Source organism: Leptinotarsa decemlineata, unplaced genomic scaffold (assembly GCF_025532065.1).
Source record: "Leptinotarsa decemlineata unplaced genomic scaffold, Ldec_3_MD MMD2_P_RNA_scaffold_2, whole genome shotgun sequence".
NCBI classification, from domain to species: Eukaryota; Metazoa; Arthropoda; class Insecta; order Coleoptera; family Chrysomelidae; genus Leptinotarsa; species Leptinotarsa decemlineata.
This window is the reverse complement of record NW_027412529.1, coordinates 10,379,220-10,401,698: the sequence shown is the minus strand read 5'-3', so window position 1 is coordinate 10,401,698 and position 22,479 is coordinate 10,379,220. Positions and strand designations below refer to the sequence as shown.

At 36.0% G+C, this 22,479-nt stretch overlaps 1 protein-coding gene and 1 long non-coding RNA gene across 2 annotated transcripts in view; one reads left to right on the top strand and one right to left on the bottom strand.

Annotated features, from left to right (window-relative positions):
• T48 (FU domain-containing protein T48) overlaps window positions 1–12,543 on the top strand; it is a 134,027-nt gene extending 121,484 nt beyond the window's left edge. The window contains exon 2 of the mRNA XM_074183226.1: window positions 11,393–12,543. Within this exon, the coding sequence (XP_074039327.1) occupies window positions 11,393–12,384 (992 nt within the window). The 3' untranslated portion in view covers window positions 12,385–12,543. The remainder of the gene's footprint in view (window positions 1–11,392) is intronic.
• Window positions 6,287–9,295, bottom strand: LOC111511509 (uncharacterized). Its single transcript, XR_002722937.2, has 3 exons — window positions 9,088–9,295; window positions 8,759–8,963; window positions 6,287–6,450 (listed from the first exon to the last, which is right to left on the bottom strand). It is a non-coding gene; the product is annotated as an uncharacterized lncRNA (long non-coding RNA).
• Window positions 12,544–22,479: the final 9,936 nt, after the last annotated feature.

The window sequence follows — 22,479 nt, the reverse complement described above, 5'->3', positions numbered from 1 at the left end:
GTGGCGTAGTGATTTTTTCAATAAAAAAATCGCTAATAAAAAATCCTGATTCTCGACTAAGAAATAATATCGTAGTATGCCCTGAAACTTTAATAAACATTTCAAATTTTGTCCCAAGGTAGACCTTTTAGTACTTGACATTTAAAAAAAAAATACTAAAATCGATTTACAACTTCAAATTTTAGGGAGGTGTTTCCATTAAAAATGGGTCACACTGTATAAAATTTGACAATTCCAACGACGAATAGTTATGCGGATAACCACTCAGCTTGTGACGTCAACATCCTCTGAAAAAGCGTTTTGATGTGACATAAAATCTATTCAAAATTCAAATAATAATTTCGCGATATATGAATTTTTGTCCGAAGGAACAAGTGAACACGTATCCTTGCTGCTGTCATCAACAAAGCAAAATATCGGATTCTTAGGTTTTTTGCATTTTTATCTGAAAAAAAAAGTTAGGAGCGACCTCTTGGCGAATGCAACGCTATTGTCCTTCTTATCGAAAAGTACTTAAAATAATACCATTTTACATATATTTTGTCCTTTTTTGATATCTTATTCCTATCAAAATTAAAGAGAGATGGGGACTGTTTACGTCCACACTGTATTTACATTCACTATTCAATTAAAATTTTAAATTCCACGTTGTCTGTCGTACAGTACAGATGTAGATTTTCCAAAGTGAGCACAAGTAAACTTTGTGACAGGTGAATAGGTGATCTCTGCAAAGTTTGTCGACCCTTTCTTCGACGACGAAAACGTACCTTCCATAACGCTAGCTGAAGATATTTGTTTTCGACATTCATATGTCAAGTGCTAATAAGTTTATCTACTAAGCGAGCACCAATCAGGCAAACCGCGTTGTCTGTGGAGTGCCTTTTGGTGTACGGGGCTTTGCTTAATTAAATGCATATTCAATTAATCTCAGTTCATGTTATAGTTAGTGAAGTATGAGATGAAACACGTGATGTTGATGGGAGACCGAAGAATTTCAATAATGTCTGTCTCCTTCATGTGTGTGTTCAGTTGAATAAATATGTCTTCGTTTCATCTTTCACCGAGAGGTGAAATTATGTTTTTTTCACTATACTCTAACTTACAAGCGTCTTTCTTATTACAAGCGAGACATTTTTTGAAAATGTCGATAAGTAACTTCGACAAATGGAATAATTGTTTACATATTTATACAAACAGAAAAAAAGCTATTGATTTAAATAAATTATAATTTGGTTGAACAAATTTATCATTTGGATATAGCAAAATAAACCTATTATTTGAGGCATTTATTTATTTCAATGTGGATATTTGTTTGACTTGAAAAAACAATAATTCAAATATATTATTATTATTTCATTGGTTTTATTGGAATATTTTGGTTTATTCGATACAAGAATCACATATTTATTTGATTTTAATAATGTGTATATTGAATGAATGTAAACTAAAATGTGACATCCTGTATCAGTATGTTAGTGTGGCACTCTGTACGTAGTACTTTTTTATATATTATCTACATGTCTAGGTCAGCGACAGAATAAAGCTTTGGAACAAACCATAATAGTTAATTAATCCCAAAAAAGATTTCGATGATGTAATATAATAAAAATCTGGAGCCTGTTTTATGGCTAAAATTTTCGACTCGGAAGTATGCAGATCCACTTTATCTATGTCGTAACCCAAATAAGATATTTCACTCTTGAAAAATTCGCACTTTTTCAACGAAAATTTCAATCCTGCATTTTCCAGTCTAGCCAATACAGCTTCCAACCTTCTGATATGTTCATTGCGATTTTTACCTGTGATTAAGAGGTCATCCAGAAAGCAAACAACATCATCTAAACCTTGTAAAAGTGATTCCAATATTCTTTGGAATTTTCCCGGTATACTTGCAATACCAAACGGTGCTCTATTATATTGGAATAAACCCTTATGGGTAGATATCACTATCAATTTTTTTGATGGTTCATCTAAACAAATTTGCTGATACGCATTTGATAGATCGAGCTTCGTAAAATGTATCCCACCCTGTAGTTTGACAAAGAGATCTTCTATTATTGAAAGGGGAAATGGATAGATTTTGATGAAAACTGGGACAATAGGAGATGCCCACTCCGAATACCGAACCTGTTGTATTACTCCAAGATTATTTAACCGCTGCCGCTTGAGTTTCTTTTCCACCCCTCCCTTAATGGTCAAAGGTAAAAGACGTGCTCTGAAAAATTTTGGAGTAACATAATCTGATTTTAATTTTATTCAAAGGGCCCAGTCCAAGAGAAATTGTATTTGCCAATCTAGCTAACACAGCTTCCAACTTTCTGATATGTTCATTGCGAGTTTTACCTGTGATTAAGAGGTCATCCAGAAAGCAAACAACACCAAGAGTAGCGAAGTGGGAGAATCGGTGACAGTGAAAGATGATAGAAATGCGAGTAAAGTGATTTGGGTTTAGGGTAGAATTGTCAGGAAAATTGGAAGGTCGACATTAATCAGATAAAAATAACTTCTCAAATTCTTGAGAACAGAAAGATGTACCATTATCTGTAATGATCTGATTTGGTAATCCAAAACGCGCTAGACAAGCGCCTAGAATCTCTATTGTCAACCACGAGGTAATAGAAAACATAGGCAAAAACTCCAACCACTTACTATGACCCATAATATCTAAATGCAACCTATACCAAGGTTGTTCCGGCCATGGCCAACAAGTCAAACTAGATTTATCTGGTGATTTTTTGTACATCAGACCACTTTCGCAAGTTTTAGAAAATTCTTCAATTTTTTTATCTAGCCCTAACCACCAGAAACATGAGCGTGCATGTGATGTAATCTGGCGACCAAAGCGTGCGGTCAAACCTTGATTCTTCACTGACACCTGTCGGATATAATCCAACGCCGTTCGTGGTATTAGCTAGGGAGTAGTTGTTTTCTGATACGTTTCAGTCCATTAGCCTACAGTGTAGGGATTTGAGACTGGCCTGAACGAATTGTCCCTTTAGATTACTTGATTTATAGCCAGTCTTCAAGTATGCCCGCTAACTATATGTAAACGTTTTTTTCCTCATACGAGGAATTGGATAAATTTCGGATATGCGGATGGTTACCTTGTTCACAGACAGATGGGGCGATTACAAACCTGTTGTTTGTTGTCCGCTTCAGCCTAGTTCGAGGAATGATACTCTGAAGGAATTTGATTTTCGTTTATCGGAAATCATCGACTTTATGTTGATGATAGATACTACCTTGCACTGACGAGTGCAATGTTTTCTGGTGTTACTGCCTCATTTGGGCGTTCACTGCGTTCTGCATCATCGGTATCTCAACGACTACGGTTGAAGTCAGCAAACCAACGTTGAATTGTTGTTTCTGATAAAGAGGAGCCCTCTCCACACTTTTCAAGCCACTGCTTCGCTTGAACGGTATTTTTTCCCATCAAGAAGCAGTTCAAAATTAAAACACGAAATTGTTTTTGGTCCATTGTTTTGAAAATAACAAAAGTAGTGTCAGTTTCAGCACAATAACTCACAAACTTATGAGTAGACTGTCATGAATTTCCAGCAGCGTTCTTTTAAAGGTTAGTACTAACTGAAAAAGCTGTGAATGCAATGAGACCAGCGCCATCTATGTGGTAGGCCCGAGACTTTTCAGCCCATGTAGTACATCTCTTCAGTATCCACATGATGCAAGATGCTTTCGTCTATGAGCTACATATCATCTATGTAATCTCAGCATCGTCCTCTTCCGAGATGGATTTTTGGATATTTGTCATTCCGAATTCCATGCGGTTAGCAACGCCACACCTTTAAGAACTGAAGAAGTTCCTTTCTTTCAGAGGAATAAAATAGGTTATTCTCAAGAAACAAATAGTGGCCGAGGATACCAAAGTTATGTCCTCGTGTTTTTCTGAGCGCGACGGATAATGGCAATAGTGAGAATCAGAAAAGGAGGTGGCTGAGGTAATCGTCAGAGCGGTGTCAGTTTATCAAGATGTCTCACTTTTTGTATCTAAGCAAATGCAGAATGGGCTCTTTCCACGGTGCATCTAATGAACTGAGTTTTGCGTAATATATCTGTCGATGAGCAAGTTCCTCAAGTCAAGTATTAGATAATCTGAAAAGTTTGTAGACTAACACAGAGACGGTGCTACTATTATTAAATCCATATGATTTTTAGTCAACGCTAACCTTCAAAAGACACGTGTACAAATTTAACAGCTGTCTGTTTTTTAGTTTGCGGGATAGAACATTTTGAGTGAAGCAACTTTTGTTAGTTTGAAGAAAAAGGATAAAAAAAGAGAAAAAAGAATTTCTTGTGTTAATGGAGCATTGCTTTTTGGAACGATGCACGTAGTGGATGCCCCAAAGATAATGTTACCGACGAAAATCTAAAAAAGTCCACAAAATAATCTTCATTGACAGCAAAGGGAAGTTGATCGAGATGGATGAGGCCCTGAAGATATCAAAGGAACGTGTTGGACATATTGTCCATGAATATTTGTGTATGCGAAAGCACTGTTCAAAGTGGGTGCCGCGGGAGTTCCGTTTCTGATGTGGTGGTGGACGGACGTGCCGATAGCGACCGTCCACAAAGAAGGTACGCGGACGCCATTTTTGGAGACGGAATTCAGTTTGTGTTGTGATGTCCGCCGTTTCATAACGAGCCAGCAATCGCAAAAATAATAGTGTTTATAAAAATTGTTTGTGTCTGTGTAAAATATTTATAATACCTGCTCCCATTCACGCCGGTTGGAGGCCGGGGTGGACCGGATGTCCACGTGGGAGTGGAACCGCAACAATACTATTTTATGAAGAAGACAATAGTTTTATTTCTAAGAACAGTAGACCTCATTTCGGACACAGACTTGCAAATTGCAAGACAGTCTTTGTCCCCCGACGAAGCTTTTGTTATGTAACAGCCAGTTACGTAACAGGAGGAGCATTGGTCAAATGCACCTGAAGATAGGAAGCAACGACCATCCTAAATAGGGAGCGAGAGAGAGATAGAGAGTGGGTGCCGCGCGAGTTCACAATCGACCGAAAACAACAACGGTTTGATTAATATGAACTGTGTATAAAGCGTTCCACCATAAAAAATCAAATTTATGCGTCAATATGCGACAATGACTAGAGCATGGCTCCATCATTTCACACCAGAATCAAAACGATCATCATCTGAGTGGACTGCACATGGTGATCCGACCCCAAAGCATGCAAAGGCGCAACAGTTGGCTGGCAAGGTTATGGTATCAGTATTTTAGGATGCGCAGAAGGTTAGGTTAAAAGTGAGTGGGCCTATTTGACCTCCACCGCAACCCTCAAGGGTTTATTGTGGCTCACACCTATTCAAACTCTACCAAATATACCCAGCTTCTTGACAAAGCCGATTAGTTTATATGCTGAGTGATTTTTCAACAAATCAGATGGTAGAAGTGTGGTTCTGCCAAACTCTGAAAACCTGATTTAGTCCGCAGCAGGACAGGCACAAAGTATATGCTCTGCTTCATCATTTTCCAAAGAGAGGCGACACACACTGTCTTCTGACAGTCCGAGTCTCTGCTTATGATGATTCACACGACAGTGACCTGTGAAGAGGTCTGTTAGACATCGTAGTTCATCCCTACTTCAGTCCAACAGCTGTTTGGTTTCATGATTCCAAAAGTGAATGAACGCCTTGGAGTAAGCCAATCCTGGAAGATTTTGCCAGAAGTCTTTGAATCTTCTTGCCATCCAGGTGTTCAATGTTTGTTTGACAAAACCTAAAACAATGCCAATGACAGGTTCAGGTCCGATGATGCTACTTGCAGCACCCTCCTTCGCAAGGGGGCCAGCAGCCTCATTGCCTGTCACTATCAACAGCGAACATAGCATTATTGGAGCGTTTGAAAGACGAAATCGCAGGAAAACGGCTTCGTTTGAAGATAAAGAAAGTCCTTTCTTTCAATAAAATGCACCGTATCACAAATCAATTGCCAAAATTGCATGAATTACGCTTCGAATTGCTTCCACATGTACATTGTCATGTACATTGTGCAGATCTGGCTCCCAGCAAACCTCAAGATAATGCTCGCCGGAAAGGAATTCAGTCCCGATGAGAGGTATTCGTTGAGATTTCATGTTTATTGTGACGATCTATACCTAGAAGTTGATCAGAGCATCTGATGCTTTCAGCACCTTTATTATCATTATAATAATTTAGGCATTATTTTTTTTCATATATAATTATGATATAATTATGTAATTTTATTAGGAAACCAATGATATCGAAAAATTTGAGAATTCCAGATAGATTGTTGGAAGTGGGTATTTATTAAGATGACAGAAAAGAAAGTTCATAACTTTCATAAACGTTACATTTTATATATTCAACATAGGTATGTCTTCGAGCTCTTGATATTCTCGAACCTTATTGTCTTAGCTTTTTCTCTCTTCCCCTCTAGAGCGTTGTTGGTCTCTGCAAGACAAAAAATTCAAAGTGAGTTGTAGTGAATTGAATTCAAATAAGATTCCTCATGGCTGGGATTATATCAAATAGGTGAATAAATGTCATTACGATGTCATCGATGACATAAGCAGATCAAGCTTATTCCGTGACATTCAAAATCGTAATTCATGAATGAAGTGTGTATATTTTCTATGATGTTATCCAATTTGGTACTGAAGAGCCTTAGGGCAAGTGTCTTAAGGCGAAACACCGGTGTATACCAGTTAGGGTGACAGTGTTCCATGTGAGTACAATTTATTAACATTTATTCAAAGTAGAACTCATGTGAATGATATCTGATTCTTATTCCTCAACAAATGTTTGATATACAAACTGAATAGAGAAAAGTATCTTCTGTATAATTCAGTGTTCATATAGAAGTATTTGTTTCGAAAGAATTTTTTTTCTTTCGTGTAATTCAATGTTTATATGAAAGTAGCTGTTTCAGGAGGACTTTCTTTCAGTTTGTGTCTGAAAGTTACTTCTTTGCATGATCTACACATCCATGTATAGCGTTACTTATTTTCAAATTGATTACTTCCTTCCTTTCTTTGGAAGATTCTCTCATCCATTTTTTTTGTATCAGATGGAGTAGTAGAAAGCCAAAAACTTTCTTTCCCAAAAATGAGTTGTAGTATTCATGCATCTCATTCGCTCTTCTAGCTTTGGTTCTCACGGTTATCCGGATATTCTAAGAACATTAAAGTATTTCCTTTCATGTCCATAAAAAATGTATTATCTTCTTATAGGTCACTCTAGATCGAATTACTTTATTAGATTTGGTTTTCACTTGGCTGTCTAGCACTAAAATCTTTCGAATGAATGGTTAGTTCAGTACTGGGCTTTGTTCTCCTAATGCATGAAATATTAAAAATATTGCAAATACTAATTGAGAGATGACTGAGAAAAAAAAGCATTATGAGTATGGAATTCATAGTTATAAAAATAATAATTTGTGAAGAAAACAAATTTTTGTAACCTGAAATGAGAACAAATTAATAACTGGTTCAAACAGTAAGTGAAATATGACGTACATAAAAAGTTAAATTAAGTATATAAAAATGAAAATGGAGCATTATTTCAAAGACTATGTGTAAACTAAATATAATGCCCATAAATGAATAAACTGCATGACTAAACGGTTAATGAAATGTAACCAAGGTTAATTTAGGTTTTGGAGTTTACATCTACTATAGAAAAACTTTTGTTTTCAATTCAATAACACAATATCCTATGTTTTTGTAATGTATAGTTGGAATATTTCATTAAACCGTTACACTGAGAGTTTTTTTGCTACCTGACCTCAGCTCTTTTACGTAGAGCATTATTAAATAGCAATTTTTTTCTGAGAATTGACTAACTTTTAGAAACTATCTGAAGAACACTACCATATAGTCATTGGTCATTTGTTGACAATAAAGGAACTAATAGTAACACAAAAAAAGATAAGTTTATCTAAAATTGTAAACCGATTCAGACAGAAGTATACTTCTCCAGAGTTTCGAATTTTTTTTTATTTGTAGTCTACAGAAATCAGATCATACTCCATGTAATTCACTCACAAACTTGATTGACACTCACTTATTGAGCAGGTGAATTTAAAATTGAAATCTACTATTTTTCCCCGAAATAAAATTGTCTACCGAAAAATGATAAATATGATCTACATTTTGGGTGAATGTGACAGAATTGATAGAAATTGTCGATAGACTACATTCATGTAAAGCTCAAAATGGAACATCTATTGTAAATTGTAATGTTGAATATTGAAATACTGTACATATTCTGAAAGCTCATAGTATGGACTATTGTAGGATGCTCCTATGTACAGGATGTTTCACTTGAAAAACTGAGAAACGAGTAATCCCGAGTAATAATTGTTGAAACATAGATTTCATTAACCTTTACAACTTTTTACCGAAACCATTTTTTTGTATCAATAATAGGGAGGAAGCAGCTATCTCCCACCCACCTATCGTCGATGCACCCAGTATATATTTTAGATTTCATTTTATAGCACAGCAAAATAATGTCGAAAAAACAAAAAAAAAAAGCCTTATGATGAATTAATTATTTTCAGGGGACAATAAATTTTCACATTTGTTCAAGTAAATATTCAATATATTGACTACAAAACCTATTTTAACCATTATCCATAAAAATTAAATAATTAATATGATGTTTATTTACATTCAATCCATAACTTTTTATACGATTTTATATTTGTATTCAAACTTGATTTAAGTACGGATCTGCCTTCGGCGACGATTCCACTTACCCCACTTCGGGCTTCACTTACACGCGCCTATAGTCCTACTTTTCTTTCCCTTGGTTTCTATTTCCATGGACATGCCTCATTACACCAAAATCCTCTATTTCCCATGAATTATAAATGTCTTGTATTGGATTTCGAAGAAAGTATTTTTCATAATTTCTATCCGTTCACTACGTATGTCCAATTAATATCTTTCAAATGTTATGCTCTAAAAAAGACGTGAGAACGAATGGTTTGTTGATATAGTATTTTATAAACTAAGCAAGTAATGAATCCAATCGATATAATTCTTGATTTTATCGCACGGGTTGGACCACATTTTAAATACTTACATACTTAATCTTTATCAATTGATAGAGAATTCGTGACCAACAACAAAACATTCGTGTTTCAAGAATAAAAGGGAATTAAGATTATTGGGAATATTGAGGAATTATTGTTTATTTTCGTAAAACTATTAGTGCAGTAAAATTAGATCCAAACCTGAAAATTGAAAAATATTTAAATATGTCTTTCATGCGTGGAACAACTCATCGATTAATTTGAAAGATATCAAATAACTATTGGTTAACTTCAACTGTGTATCAAACAGCATTGAATTGACTTGAAAATTACTACATATATGTTATCAGACTTTTCCAGTGAGTTCGGAATATGAATGGAGAAATTTATTATTTTAGTTATGAATTATATAAAAACTACTGAAACTATTACAGAGCAAAGACTGATCCACGACAGAAAAAAGTTTTGAACACACCAAGGCCGTAGCCAGGAGGGGGATCAAGGGGGATTGATCCCCCCCGAAAGTTCTACAAGCAACGGCCATCCAAAAATTATATCAAATACAACGATTGGCTTGTTTAAACATCACAGGAGTTTGCGTTAATTGCCATGTTACGATTGCGCACGACTGGTGTAAACCTCGAAGTAGGAATGGGTCAAATGAGGCTGAGCCTATGGCGAGACGCTCACTGCGCAACTTCTGCTGCAGGCAACCAGTGATGCAATTGAACCCAGGTTTGTGTTTAATAAACCCTACAAAATACAAATAAAACATAACACAGAGTCAGATGCTACAAATGCAATACGCATATAAACAGACGGCTCAAAAACCAAAGAAGACTCAGGATGTGGGGTGTACTCCAGATCACTAAGCCTAAGGATTAAGTGGAGAATGGAAAAAATACCAGCGCCTCGGTAGATAATAACATTATCGTGAGGTGGATTAAAGGGCACGACAGGAGAAAAGGTAATCGCACTACCAACTCTTTAGCCAAGGAAGCGACTGGACTAAGAATTTTAGGACTCAGTGGCACCTACGGCCTGATGACTTTTCGACAGTTGCGGAACTAGCCATACGTTACACCAAACATTACACCAATCCCTAAAGAGATGGGATGAAATCTTGCCAGGATCACCCTGGGCGACCCTGGGAAGCTGGCGCCGAAGAACTATCTGGTGATGACCAGGAAAAATCTACGCTTAACAGTAACTGGTCACTGTCAACTAAGAAAACACCTCCATAATATGGGGCTAGTGGACACACCTCTATGCAGGTGTCCTAATGCGAGTGTCCGGAGTTATAGTCAATAAGAGAGTGTGTGTTCGGCGAGTCTTGGCCTACACCTGATACACCAAATCGTTATTTTTAACACCTCGACACGTGTTTCGATCACCAAGTGATCATCTTCAAAGAGGAAGATTAAAACTGATCTTCCTCTTTGAAGATGATTTAGTGTTGGGAAAAAACTCCAGTAATATTCATTACTACACCAAAGGTTCCAAACAGTGCATCATAAATCTAGACGTTGTCGAAGATCTATGGTCAATAGTGAAAGAAATAAAAGATGCAGTAGTTATTATGCTGTGAATAATAATCATGGAGCGTTAAGAGTTTAGTTCCTAGTCCTCTGATTTCTATCATCTACACATTTTATTGAAAAATGATCATTTAATTATATGATTTAAATATCATGTTCTACCTTTAAAAATATCACATGCAGATATTCCACTGAAAATGTATGATTTCTTCAATTATAACTAAGTTATCAAAAATGCAAACTTAATTTGAATCAGCCTGTTTTGGTAGCTTGTGTTGATTATGAGATCAGTCTAACCAGCCATATTAGATTGTCATTGTTTGATATCCATGACGTATGTATTATTTTGAACATAATTCTCACATCCATTTTCATTAAACAAAACTGATTTGCTTAAATATTTTCATATCAACTGTCACTTTATGTTTGTCCACGTCTTGTCATCCGGTTGTTTGTTATTATTGTTGAATTGAGATTTAAATCGAATGAAAAACTGTAACTATATACCAAGGGAAAAGGTGTATATATGCTGAATATGTACTTTTTACGTTCTAGTAATTTTTCTAAAAGGTTTGAAGCATCAAAGTTTTCAAAGGTTTGAAGATCATGATTAATAATAACAACAGATATCCCACCAGACTTTCGTAGTTATCAGACAATACAGGAAAATTGGAATTTCCGACTGAATAGTTGCTACCCAATAGATTTATTTCAACACTGTCTTTATTACCTGATTTATGTTATTATTTTCAAAAAGCTATGCTTCCTTTATTGGTGTACTAATTTTTAAATCTAATTGTCTTTCTTTTCATTTCAGATTGTGACCAGCCTTCTTGCCTGAAGTGTGGCCCCAAAGGATGTACAAGATGCTTGGACCTGATCCTCTACCCAACACGAGAATGTGTATCTGAGTGCCCTTTTGGTCACGTACAAAAATGGAGCACTATGGTGGATTTCATCGGACGCGTGTGCCAACATAACGGAAATTTTTTGGGACTTTCCACCAATGCCCTGGCGGTACTAACAGGAGTTATAACCGGAACAGTTCTATGCATAGTATTCATATCCGCAGTGGTTGTATATATAAAATATAAACGAAAAAGTACGCCCGCTTTGAGCGAAACCAGTTCAGAAATCGATGACTCTCCTGAAAAGAAGGACTTTTTGAAACAACTAGAGACGCTAAGACCTTACGCTCCCAACTATCTCGATATGCTGAACGACACCAGGCGTCAGATCAGGGTACTACACAGTACAGGCGACAGTAACGCCATCTCTGCTTATAGACCAGTAATTCGGGATCTGGCTAAAATACTTATGCTTCTGAATAGGCCCGTTGAGAAAACTGCCATGCCTGATGAATGGGATCATCTCTTCAACTGGGCGGAGAAGGCCCTGAAGCGCTACAAGCGTATGAGCGAGACTTCACAGCCCCAAGTGGCTCAATTGATTAATTTCCTTCAAGGTCCTGTATTACCGACAGATTTGGATAAGGAGTCGGACTATTCAGTGAGGGGAAGCACCGCTATGAGCACTTTCAAGCCTGATCATATGTTCGGGTCTAGTTTGAGTCTGCAAGATATAGCCATAAATAATTTCAATAGTAATTACGATTCCAAATGCCATCTTCCATTGAATCCTCAATGGAAGTTTGAGTATTCCTTAGTTTCTAATCACACTCCTTCATCGGAATTCAATCCATCGCTGTGGAAAAATAGCAAGGAGTATCTCAATAATTCTTTGTTTCTGGAAGACGACTTCTATCAATTAGGTTTCCGACCTCAAGATGAAATAACAACTGAACTTTGAATATACTTTCTCTGGTCGTTTTCGACTCTCGATCCAAAATGTACTAGTCATTCAATATTTTTTACCTTTGTATGTGTGTACCTCTTGTATTTGTAAATATGTTTTAGTTGTAGGATATAAAGTGTAACGTGAAATATAAAATAGTTGTAATGTGAAAAATTGCTTATTGTCTGAGCCCAATATCCACCCAATATCCCATTACCATTAGGAAAGGGTAACAGTCTTTAGATACATCTAAAACAATTTTGTTTTATTTGTTGATTTTTGTGATCTGAATGTACCTACCTATTCTTCGATTAGTTCACCATTCAACTACAAAAAATATTTTATGGTTTTAGGTATAGAAATACTTGTAACAAGTAATCTCCAGCAAACAATACTGAAATTTTTCAATAGGTACTTTTACACCTTAATTTTTTTCAATCAAGAAGGCTGTGAAATTGACAGAGTTTCAAAGTTTTGTTAGCCCAGAGGGGTAGACTGCTCAAAGTTACAGAAATCAACTGCATACACTTTTTAAGTTTTTACCATCTGTAAGAATCATAGCTATTGAACTTTCTAATATGAGGCTTTTCCTAATCAGATTATCAACCCAAAAGCAGATAAAGCAATAAATGAATTTCACTAGTTCGGACTTCCATTGTCTACTATATAAAATGATTTGAAATCCCTGAAACAAGTAAAAAAAATAATTAAAAAAGAATAGCTGAAAATAACAATTATATTAAGCAAGAATAAACCTGAAATGAAATGATAGTGAAATAACCTACAAGTAAAAATATAATAATTGAATAAATAAAAATTAAAGGAATGAAAAAAGAAAATAATAAAAAAGTGTAGAGATTCCAAGTCACGTTAGTTCACGACGTTTGGATTGTTGGTATCTACAATCGTCTTCGGGTGAAGAACATGGGTAGGGAAGTGCAAGCACTGGTTGCACTTCCCTACATCAGAGGATTATCGGAGAGGATAAGAAGAATTTGTTCCAAGTACAACATCAGAACCTGTTTCAGATCCGGTAACACTATCCGTAGCAGCCTCACGAAAACCAGGCCCCCAAACGCGGACTGCGATTCCAAGAATTGCATTTACCGGATACCCTGTGAGTGCGGAAAATCCTATATTGGTGAAACTAAGAGGCCATTGAATGTTCGCATTGCCGAGCACAAGAAGCACACACAGCGAGGAGAAACCAGAAAATCAGGAATAGCAGACCATGTTTGGACCCATCAACACAACATCGAGTGGTCCCAAGCTGAGATCTTGCACAGAGAGGAACATTGGTTTAGGAGAAAATTTAAGGAAGCCGCATACATGTTGTCCAACAATGTATTCAGCCAGGCCAGCGTAGAAATACGAAACATATGGAAACCCATCATCAAACGAAAAATGGCCAACTCCCGCCAAAACGGTCATCTCTCACGGAATCAGTGAAGCGGAAAAAGGAAAGCAGAGAAAGTGAAAGTATTTCAACGACCTATAAATAGTCATCTCTCGGAGGAATCAGTCCAGTCATCACCCGAAGACGATTGTACATACCAACAATCGAAACGTCGTGAACTAACGTGACTTGGAATCTTTTTTATTATTTTCTTTTTTCATTCCTTTAATTTTTATTTATTCAATTATTATATTTTTACTTGTAGGTTATTTCACTATCATTTCATTTCAGGTTTATTGTTGCTTAATATAATTGTTATTTTCAGCTATTCTTTTTTAATTATTCTTTTTTACTTGTTTCAGGGATTTCAAATCATTTTATATAGTAGACAATGGAAGTCCGAACTAGTGAAATTCATCACGAAACATTGTCAATCACCTTCAAACAAGGCAATAAATATTGCAATCTTGGACATAAAGTAAATATATGATCCGTCGGTAGCCGGGCGGTTCAACATGGGTGCTTTGTTCACTCAGTCAATCGGCCGATGTGTGAGTCGATGGTTCAAGACCCAGGATGAACGCTCGATTTTCACTTGCTATCGTCCAACCCGTGTTAGGAATCACACGTTAGAAGGTAAGACCTCGTTAGTCCTTAGCTCGCACAAGTTTCGACTTCTGAGGGTTGTCGTTCGTAGGGGTGCGACAGCTGGTCCCAAGCATTCGTAATGGAATCGAATCAGATATCATTCACAGTATTCCTACACAATATAATAAATGAAAGAAGTGAAATTTTTATAATATTGTTCAATATGCTTTCAAAAATGGTCAACAAAGTGAACAGAAACGTGATGAAGTATCTTATTGGATACTACCATATTAATATGTTGAATATTTTATCAAAAACATTCGACCTACGCCCTTATTGCCCAAAAATGTCACATTTCTATCAAAGATGAAATGGCTGTCACACATAAATTAAGTCGTAAAAAGTTGTGAATATTCTTGCAACATCTTTCAATATATTTTTACATATAGTCAGTGGGCATATTTGAAGACTGGCTATAAATCAAATTATCTAAGAACAATTCGTTCAGGCCAGTCTCAACTCCCTACACAGTAGGTTAATGGACTGACACCTATCAGAAAACAACTACTCCCCTGGCTAATACCACGAAGGGTGTTGGATTATATCCGACAGGTGTCAGTGCAGGATTCTTCACAGAAGTTATTCCTGCATATGCTGTTGGCGATACAACAATATATGTGAAATATTGTTTAATAATTGCGCGAAGAGAATTTTATCCATATCAAGTGAATGTTTTATGAAAATATTGTAATGATTGATTTGGACACTCAAAGAAGCTATTGAAAATGTGTTACAAGAAGTTGCATAGGTAATGAAATTGATAGATTTGGAAACAAGCACAGAAACATATCAACGGTGAAAATTGTTAGAGATATCGAATGTCATGCTTATTCTTAAATCAACAAAACAGTCAATTTTCGTCATGGATGCATATTTCCAGGGTGTCAACAGTACCTACATCAAAAAATGTTCATGTTTTTGTTAACCTTTTCATTATTTTTTTATTATCATCCAACTTAAAAGTGACATGTACTATTCCCATAAACCATATAAACCTAACTGGTGTGTTAGAATCTAACAACCAAGATAAATGTTCACAATCTGAAAAATTAGAATAGAAATGGCCTACTAGAATTTAGAATATGAGAAGATAGAAGATGTTAATTCAGCAACTTAGTAGGTTACTCTGAAGTTGTATGCAAAGGATACCAATATTCAGTTAACAAGCAATATCTCCATCACAAAGAATATTGGAAATCTCTAACAGAGGCCGTTATCAAATATATCCAAGAACCTTCTGGAAACAACTTCTAAATTGTGAAAACGTGAAAACCATTGTAGAAATAAAGAGACTACCCCAAACTCTTAATCAAATTTCAAACAAACAATTTTATACTTCACTTGAGCCTCCCACTGTAAATACTGGGACGTAAAATTTCTTAGAATCGATATGCTTTCAAACGTCATTTCAGCCAAATATGAAACATTTCAATTATGCGATAAATAAAAAAAAAACTAATTTCACAACAAAATCAACCACAACCAGCCACAACAAAAGGGAAAGGTAATTAAAACGTTGAGACAGCACGGCGTATTTGTGAACATAATTATATACATTAAATCATTATTAAAACAGTAATATTTGGTTTCATTACTGATACAAATAAAATTTGTATTCTATTACTTTTTTTTTAATTCTTTAAGTGCTCTTTTGAAAGCTTTAAAAATAGATATTTTTTTTATTTCTTCCGGTAATTCATTGAACTCGTGGAAGCCCTTAAAAAATAACGAGTTCATGGTACCAAAGTTTACCGAATACTATAAGCAAAGTTTACCGAATACTATAAGTTGGTTCACTCCAAGGAATTCGTTTGTCGGTACGGCTCAGGATTGCATTTTTTGCGATTTCCATAAATCATATCGCCGACAAACGATGTCCGGAAGCCGCCGGCCGCATGACAGTTATACGAGGGCAGTTCCTATTCGCGATATCTACAGGGGACGTTCCGAAGTTGAAACTTCGCTTGCTCGGTTGTATCAGACAATAAACAAAGATACGAAAGTAGTTGTTTGTCGATCAACTTCTAGAAACATGATAGATAAACTCATGAATAAATGATCTAAGAAACAGATCAGAGTGATTTACTGATGAAATGATAAACACGTTCAGGAAAACATGTTTTATTAACAAAAATAATACAATTATATAATGTTATATGTTTATAAATGATTTGAAATATTCAATTTTACATTGCATGATTTATGTTTCCTAACAATCTTCATGTCCTGGTTCATGAATTTTAAAGTAAAGTATATCCGAACTCTTGTATATAAAGATATATAATAATCGAAGGGGAATTTTTGACATGGATGTGAGAAAAGAATTTTCGAATATTTTGTTTTCAAATACTGTCCAATTCCCTTCTCACTGCCGATTTTATCAAAATTTTCAATGAATATGTTTTCCATCTCTATTACATGGTCAACAATATCTCTTGATGGTACGGTTAATCCACCAAACGATGATTTGTCGGTACTGTAAGCCTTTAGCTTACAGAAAATTACATCTTGATCAAGAAGGTTTTCTGAGGATTTGCTAAAATGTATGCAAATGTCACACGAATGTTGCATGAGACATTTTTTCATGAGGTATCCTGTGACATAGACAAGAGCGTTTCCTTCGGGACTTTTAAGGTTCTTATAATCTCGAGTGAAAACTTTCAGAGGAGCATAGTTTGGAATGTCGGGTCTAGCAAGGATGTATCGACATTGTTCAGTTAATTCTGGCGTCAAACTTAACAAAACGTCATCAACATCATCCATACAATTAGCACCTTCACTAGAATCAAAATATTTCAAAGCAAATATTTTTTTGAAAGCTCTACAAAACTGTATGGGTGTTGGATTCTTTGCGTTGCCAGAACAATTTCTGATCTGTCCAAAAAAATTCTCCAAACAATCTTGATTCAAATTACACGTGAACAAATATTTATAATCGCGTTCTTTCAACATCTCCCACAAGGCAAAAACTGCTTTCAAAGTCAACTTCCACCCAAAAATGAATTTCAATTGTTTCGTGACATTTTTGCCATCGTGTTTTTTACTTGGAGATTTTGAAACATGACATAGGCTTCTTGAAGACATTTCATCTGCTTTTCCGTTCCCATAAAAGCCTGACATTTCTCAAAATTGCTCGAATTCAATAAATCAAAAAGATCATTCATTTTTTTAATGAAATCAGCAGTAACTAATGCTTCCTTGGACAAAATATTGAAGTCAATGTATGTGTGCATAGCCACGGCTACAGAGTGACTCAAAACTTGGGAAGCCAACTTGACTTTCATTTTTTGAAAATTATTTGGATACATGTGGTCATTATTAAGTTTAGGAGCCAATTTATATTGTTTAGTTCTATCATAATTATACATTGTTTCTATGTAATTGTTTCTTGTTTCTCCACCCTGAAGTAAAAACTGATAGGAAAACAAATTGTTTCGTGTCGACTTCAGTAAGTGCGGGATATCAAACAAATATACAAGTTTATGATCGTCTATCAGAAATATGGGATTTTCGTCTGTAACATTCAAAGTTTTCACCAACTTCTGAAAATTTGAACCCTGATCGGAAACCACCCCCATGACATTTAGGCCTATACTTTTGCATCTTCGTACCGTTTGGAACAAAATATCTTTCAAATCATCAGAAGTTGCTGATGTCTTATAGAAAAAGTATGCAAGTGGTATTTTCCAATTGCTTGCCAAACCTCTGACCATTACTGTTAGAGCACTACTTGCTATGTCAGTAGAGGTCCCATTCAAACTCGTTTGGAAACCTACTATTTTGTCTCTGGAAATATCATAATAAAGATGAGATTTCAAAGATATTTCGTCTAGGCATAAAATACAATCTCTTTCTTTCTCCTTCATGAGCCCAATCCTGAATTCAATAACACGAAAAATAAAATCGTTGAAGCCTGGTTCAACAATCCAATTTTTCGTGAAACGATGAAGTGTACTTTTTGACGGTAATCTACAAATTGTTGAAAATTTTTTGTACGCTTTCGGACCAAGAAAATAAACAGTCAATGCAAACTGTTTGAATTCGTCACTATACCTGGACCCTTTTGGTGCTTTATTTATCAAAGAAAGCTGTGCTTTCAAGAGCTTACAATATTGCTCAGGATATTTTCGATCCAGAAACTTGAAAACATCATCCAGAGTAATTCCGGTTTCGTCCAGTGCTCTTTTCGATGTTGAAGCTACTGTTTTCTCTAGTGATATAATTTTTTTTCGTAATGCCACTTTTCTTGGAGTTCCCGAAGAGAGTTTAGCAGATGTTTGGCTGCATTCATCTAAAAGAAAGATGTACGTACTTTCAATAATTGTTTTCTTGTCATCGTTTTTGTTTCCGAAGCATATAAAAATAGATCAGGTAAGTATATAATATAACGAAAAGATTTTTCACCTCGTGATCCTAATTGATCCGTTTGAACCTGAGCATCAATGTAAATAAAATCCTTGCTAGTACCGGCAATGTCATCATCATCTGGAAGGTTTAAACAACAAAATTGATATTGCAAATTTCATATGTTAAAAAGTGGAATAAGATTTTTTCATCATTTGAATCTATAAACTTCACTGAACCAACCTTTCTGAGAACCATCTTGAGGCAGACGCAATGAAGGAACATCATAGCTATGAATACGAGAATTCACAATATCATCGGCTCTAAAATGTAAGCTGCAAATTTTAATTCTATTGTGACTCTGCTCTGGGGTAAGATTAGCATATCTATGATTCCCAATGAAGCCTAATACATTTTTCCAACGTTGACACCTAAAAAAAAATTCAAGTATATCAATCGATAAACTGAACATTTTGAAAAAAGATTGAAATGAGTTTGGATTGGCAAATGCCGGCGGTATATTTCGATATGAATAATTTTATACAACAAAACCATAAAAGGTATAGATAGGTAAAATAAAAATTAATGGTGAATATATTGAATGCATACCTTTCACTGTACTTTGGGCAGCGGAAAAACGAAATACCTGGGCTCCCCACCGTACTCAGACAACCATCCACTGAGCAATACGTCGACATTTTCACAAAATAAATATTTCGAACTCCGAACGAACACAACACAATCACAATACCAAAGTTCACCGATTCTGTAGTCTTTGACAATACCAAACAATACGGACAACCTTTATATCTCGTGTGCCGACGAGAATGGTAACTTCAAGCGACACACTGTACTACCTCGGCTGGTAATTACCCGCTGTCGCTAGCGGGCGGCGAGATTTCTCAGATGTCGAAAAATGAGCGAGTGACACGTCTTATAGTATTCTGTAGTCTTTGATGGTACTTCCGAATTCCGGTCTGTTTATATGTATATTATTGGAATTTTTTGTTTTTGTTGTATTTGATATGGTCTTTAAAATATGCTGGTGCCATTTCATTGAGAGGTTTGGGAGAATCTTATAGAAACAAGACTTGAAACCAATATTTAGGCCAACGAAAACTATTAGAGAAAGTCTTAGGACAACTAAAGACCCCAGAGAACCTTTAGCAAGGTATAGTGGATTTATTGTAGCTGCGGGTTGGTCTACATTGAAACTACGAAAGAAAGTATAGGTAGCCGCCTCTCGGAACACAAGAAAAATTGTCGCCTCGGGCATACCGAAAAATCAGCTGTAGCCGAAAATGCTCTCAAAAAGGCACTCACATTATTTCATTCGAAGAAACAGTAAACTAGATAAAATTCAACATAACCATCCACTAGAAAAGAAGTGGCAATGAACAATTATAAAATCTGCGCAACCTCTGCTGCAGGCAACTAGTCATGCAATTGAACCCAGGTTAGGGGGTTAAACCTTACAAAATACAAATAAAACAGAACACAAAGTCAGATGCGTCGTTCAAACAGAACTGGCTGGTATCTCAATCGCCACAAAAGAAATAACCAGAAAATGATTTTCTGGCAAAAAAAAAATAACAATCTGCACTGATAGCAGACAAGCCCTATTAGCCTAGAACGGTCAACGTGTTGCCTAAGGGCTAGTACTAGAGTACCACCAAGATTTAGCCAAAGCCTCGGTAGATAATAACATAAGCCTGAGGTGGATTAAAGGGCACGACAGGAGTAAAGGTAATCGCATTGCCGACTCTTCAGCCAAGGAAGAGGCTGGACTAAGAATTTTAGGACCCAATGGCACCTACGGCCTGATGATTTCGACAATTGCGGAACTAGCCAAACGTTACATCCATGCTCAATTCCTAAAGAGTTGGGGTGAAATCAAAGAATGCACTCTTGCCAGGATCACCCTGGACGTCCTTGGGAAGCTGGCGCCGAAGAATTATCTAGCGATGACCAGGAAAAATCTACGCTTAACAGTATGATTTCTGACTGGCCACTGTCAACCAAGAAAACACCTCCATAGTATGGGGCTAGTGGACACACCTCTATGCAGGATGTGTGAACAGAAAGATGAGACTGTCAGGCATGTCCTATGCGAGTGTCCGGAGTTATCGTCAATAAGAGAGTGTGTGTTCGGCGAGTCTTAGCCTACACCTGCCGATGTAAAGGAGATGTTTACTAGTGACCTGTCCACCTTCCTGGAAAGGACAGGATCGATGATGACTTAGGAGGACAACTCCTTGGGAGGATGTACAATGGGTCTACATGTGGCCTAAGTGCTGTGGGCCTTCACTCACCCTCCCTACTCTACATATACAGATACTATTGGAATTATGAAATCCGTTTGAAATTTTATCAAGTCTTTGGCAAAACGAACCAAGTGCGCTTGAAAGAGAATATTGAAAACAATTTCAAAGGAAAAACCTTACAGCAATGTGCGTACAAACTTTCAAAGATCTTGGCGACACTACCTGTTTCCACATGTACCCCTGAAAGGACTTTCTCTTTTCTGAAACGCCTCAAAACTTGTTTAAGAAACTCCACAAGCCAGGAACGACTAAACGGTTTGGCGTTAGTGTCAATCCACCGTAGAATTGACATCGACACCGAGGAGGTAACTGATTTGTTTGGTGCAAAGAAAGCTAAAAAACTAAATTTTATTTTGTAAAAAGATGTTAATATTTCTGTAATGGTTTTCTAATAAATATATGATCATGTAACACAATTATCTTTTTTTCGTTATTTTTATATTTCATGTTTTTCTACTGTTCCACCAAACCTCCCCCCGAAATTGTTTTTTGGCTATGGTCTTGCCTGACTCCACAGACCACACAAACTTCATATTGCCTGACGTATTCCCTGGTGCAAGCGGATGTAATCATATCAGCGGTATGATGGTAAGGCATGTGCGAGAAATGTGGTTTTTGAAATATTCCAAAGTTACTGAAGGCATTCGGTAGGTATACAAATTTCTTGTAGAAAAACCCCATGCGGGAAAATCTAGTAGTCATGTCAAGGGAATATGCTAGGCCAACAAATTTTACCCATGTTTTTGATACCCAATAATCATGTGTATCATTGAGATACTTTGTAACCGTGGCAATGTTCTCTTTCTCATCAATGTTCGTTCTGCCAGAGCAATAGGTATTTTCAAATAATTCAAACAAATTGTTCTGTGAAAAATTATCAAAAGGGATCTGATCTGCTCAAAAACGAATGACAATTTAAACTATTCATTGCAAATCCCGCACGTATGCCATTGGCATGAATAAAAAATTGTGTTGCATGCCTTTTAATCCATATGCGTCATACAAAAATCAAAAAGATTTTTTTCTTGAAATTTAAGCAAAGTGTTATTGAAAAGAAAACCTCTAGGGTTTTTGTCAACATAATGTTTTTCTCCAAATGGTCTCATAAAATGATCTTAAATATCAAAATTGTACATTCAGATACGCTAGTGTCATCTTACGGATCAAGATAGAAAAAAGTATTAATTTATAAAGTTCTCTTATGCAACCATGCAAACATTACAGGTTGACATCTATCGTACACTAGTTGTACGAAGGCTAGCTATATTTCTTTGAATTATTTAGATTTTTGGATAGGTGTCGTGTATGAAACACACACTGCTTATAGCACAAGTCCATGTTTTTTCTTATGTCATTTATTTGATAGCGTTCATAATTAATCGTAACATGCGGTTTGAT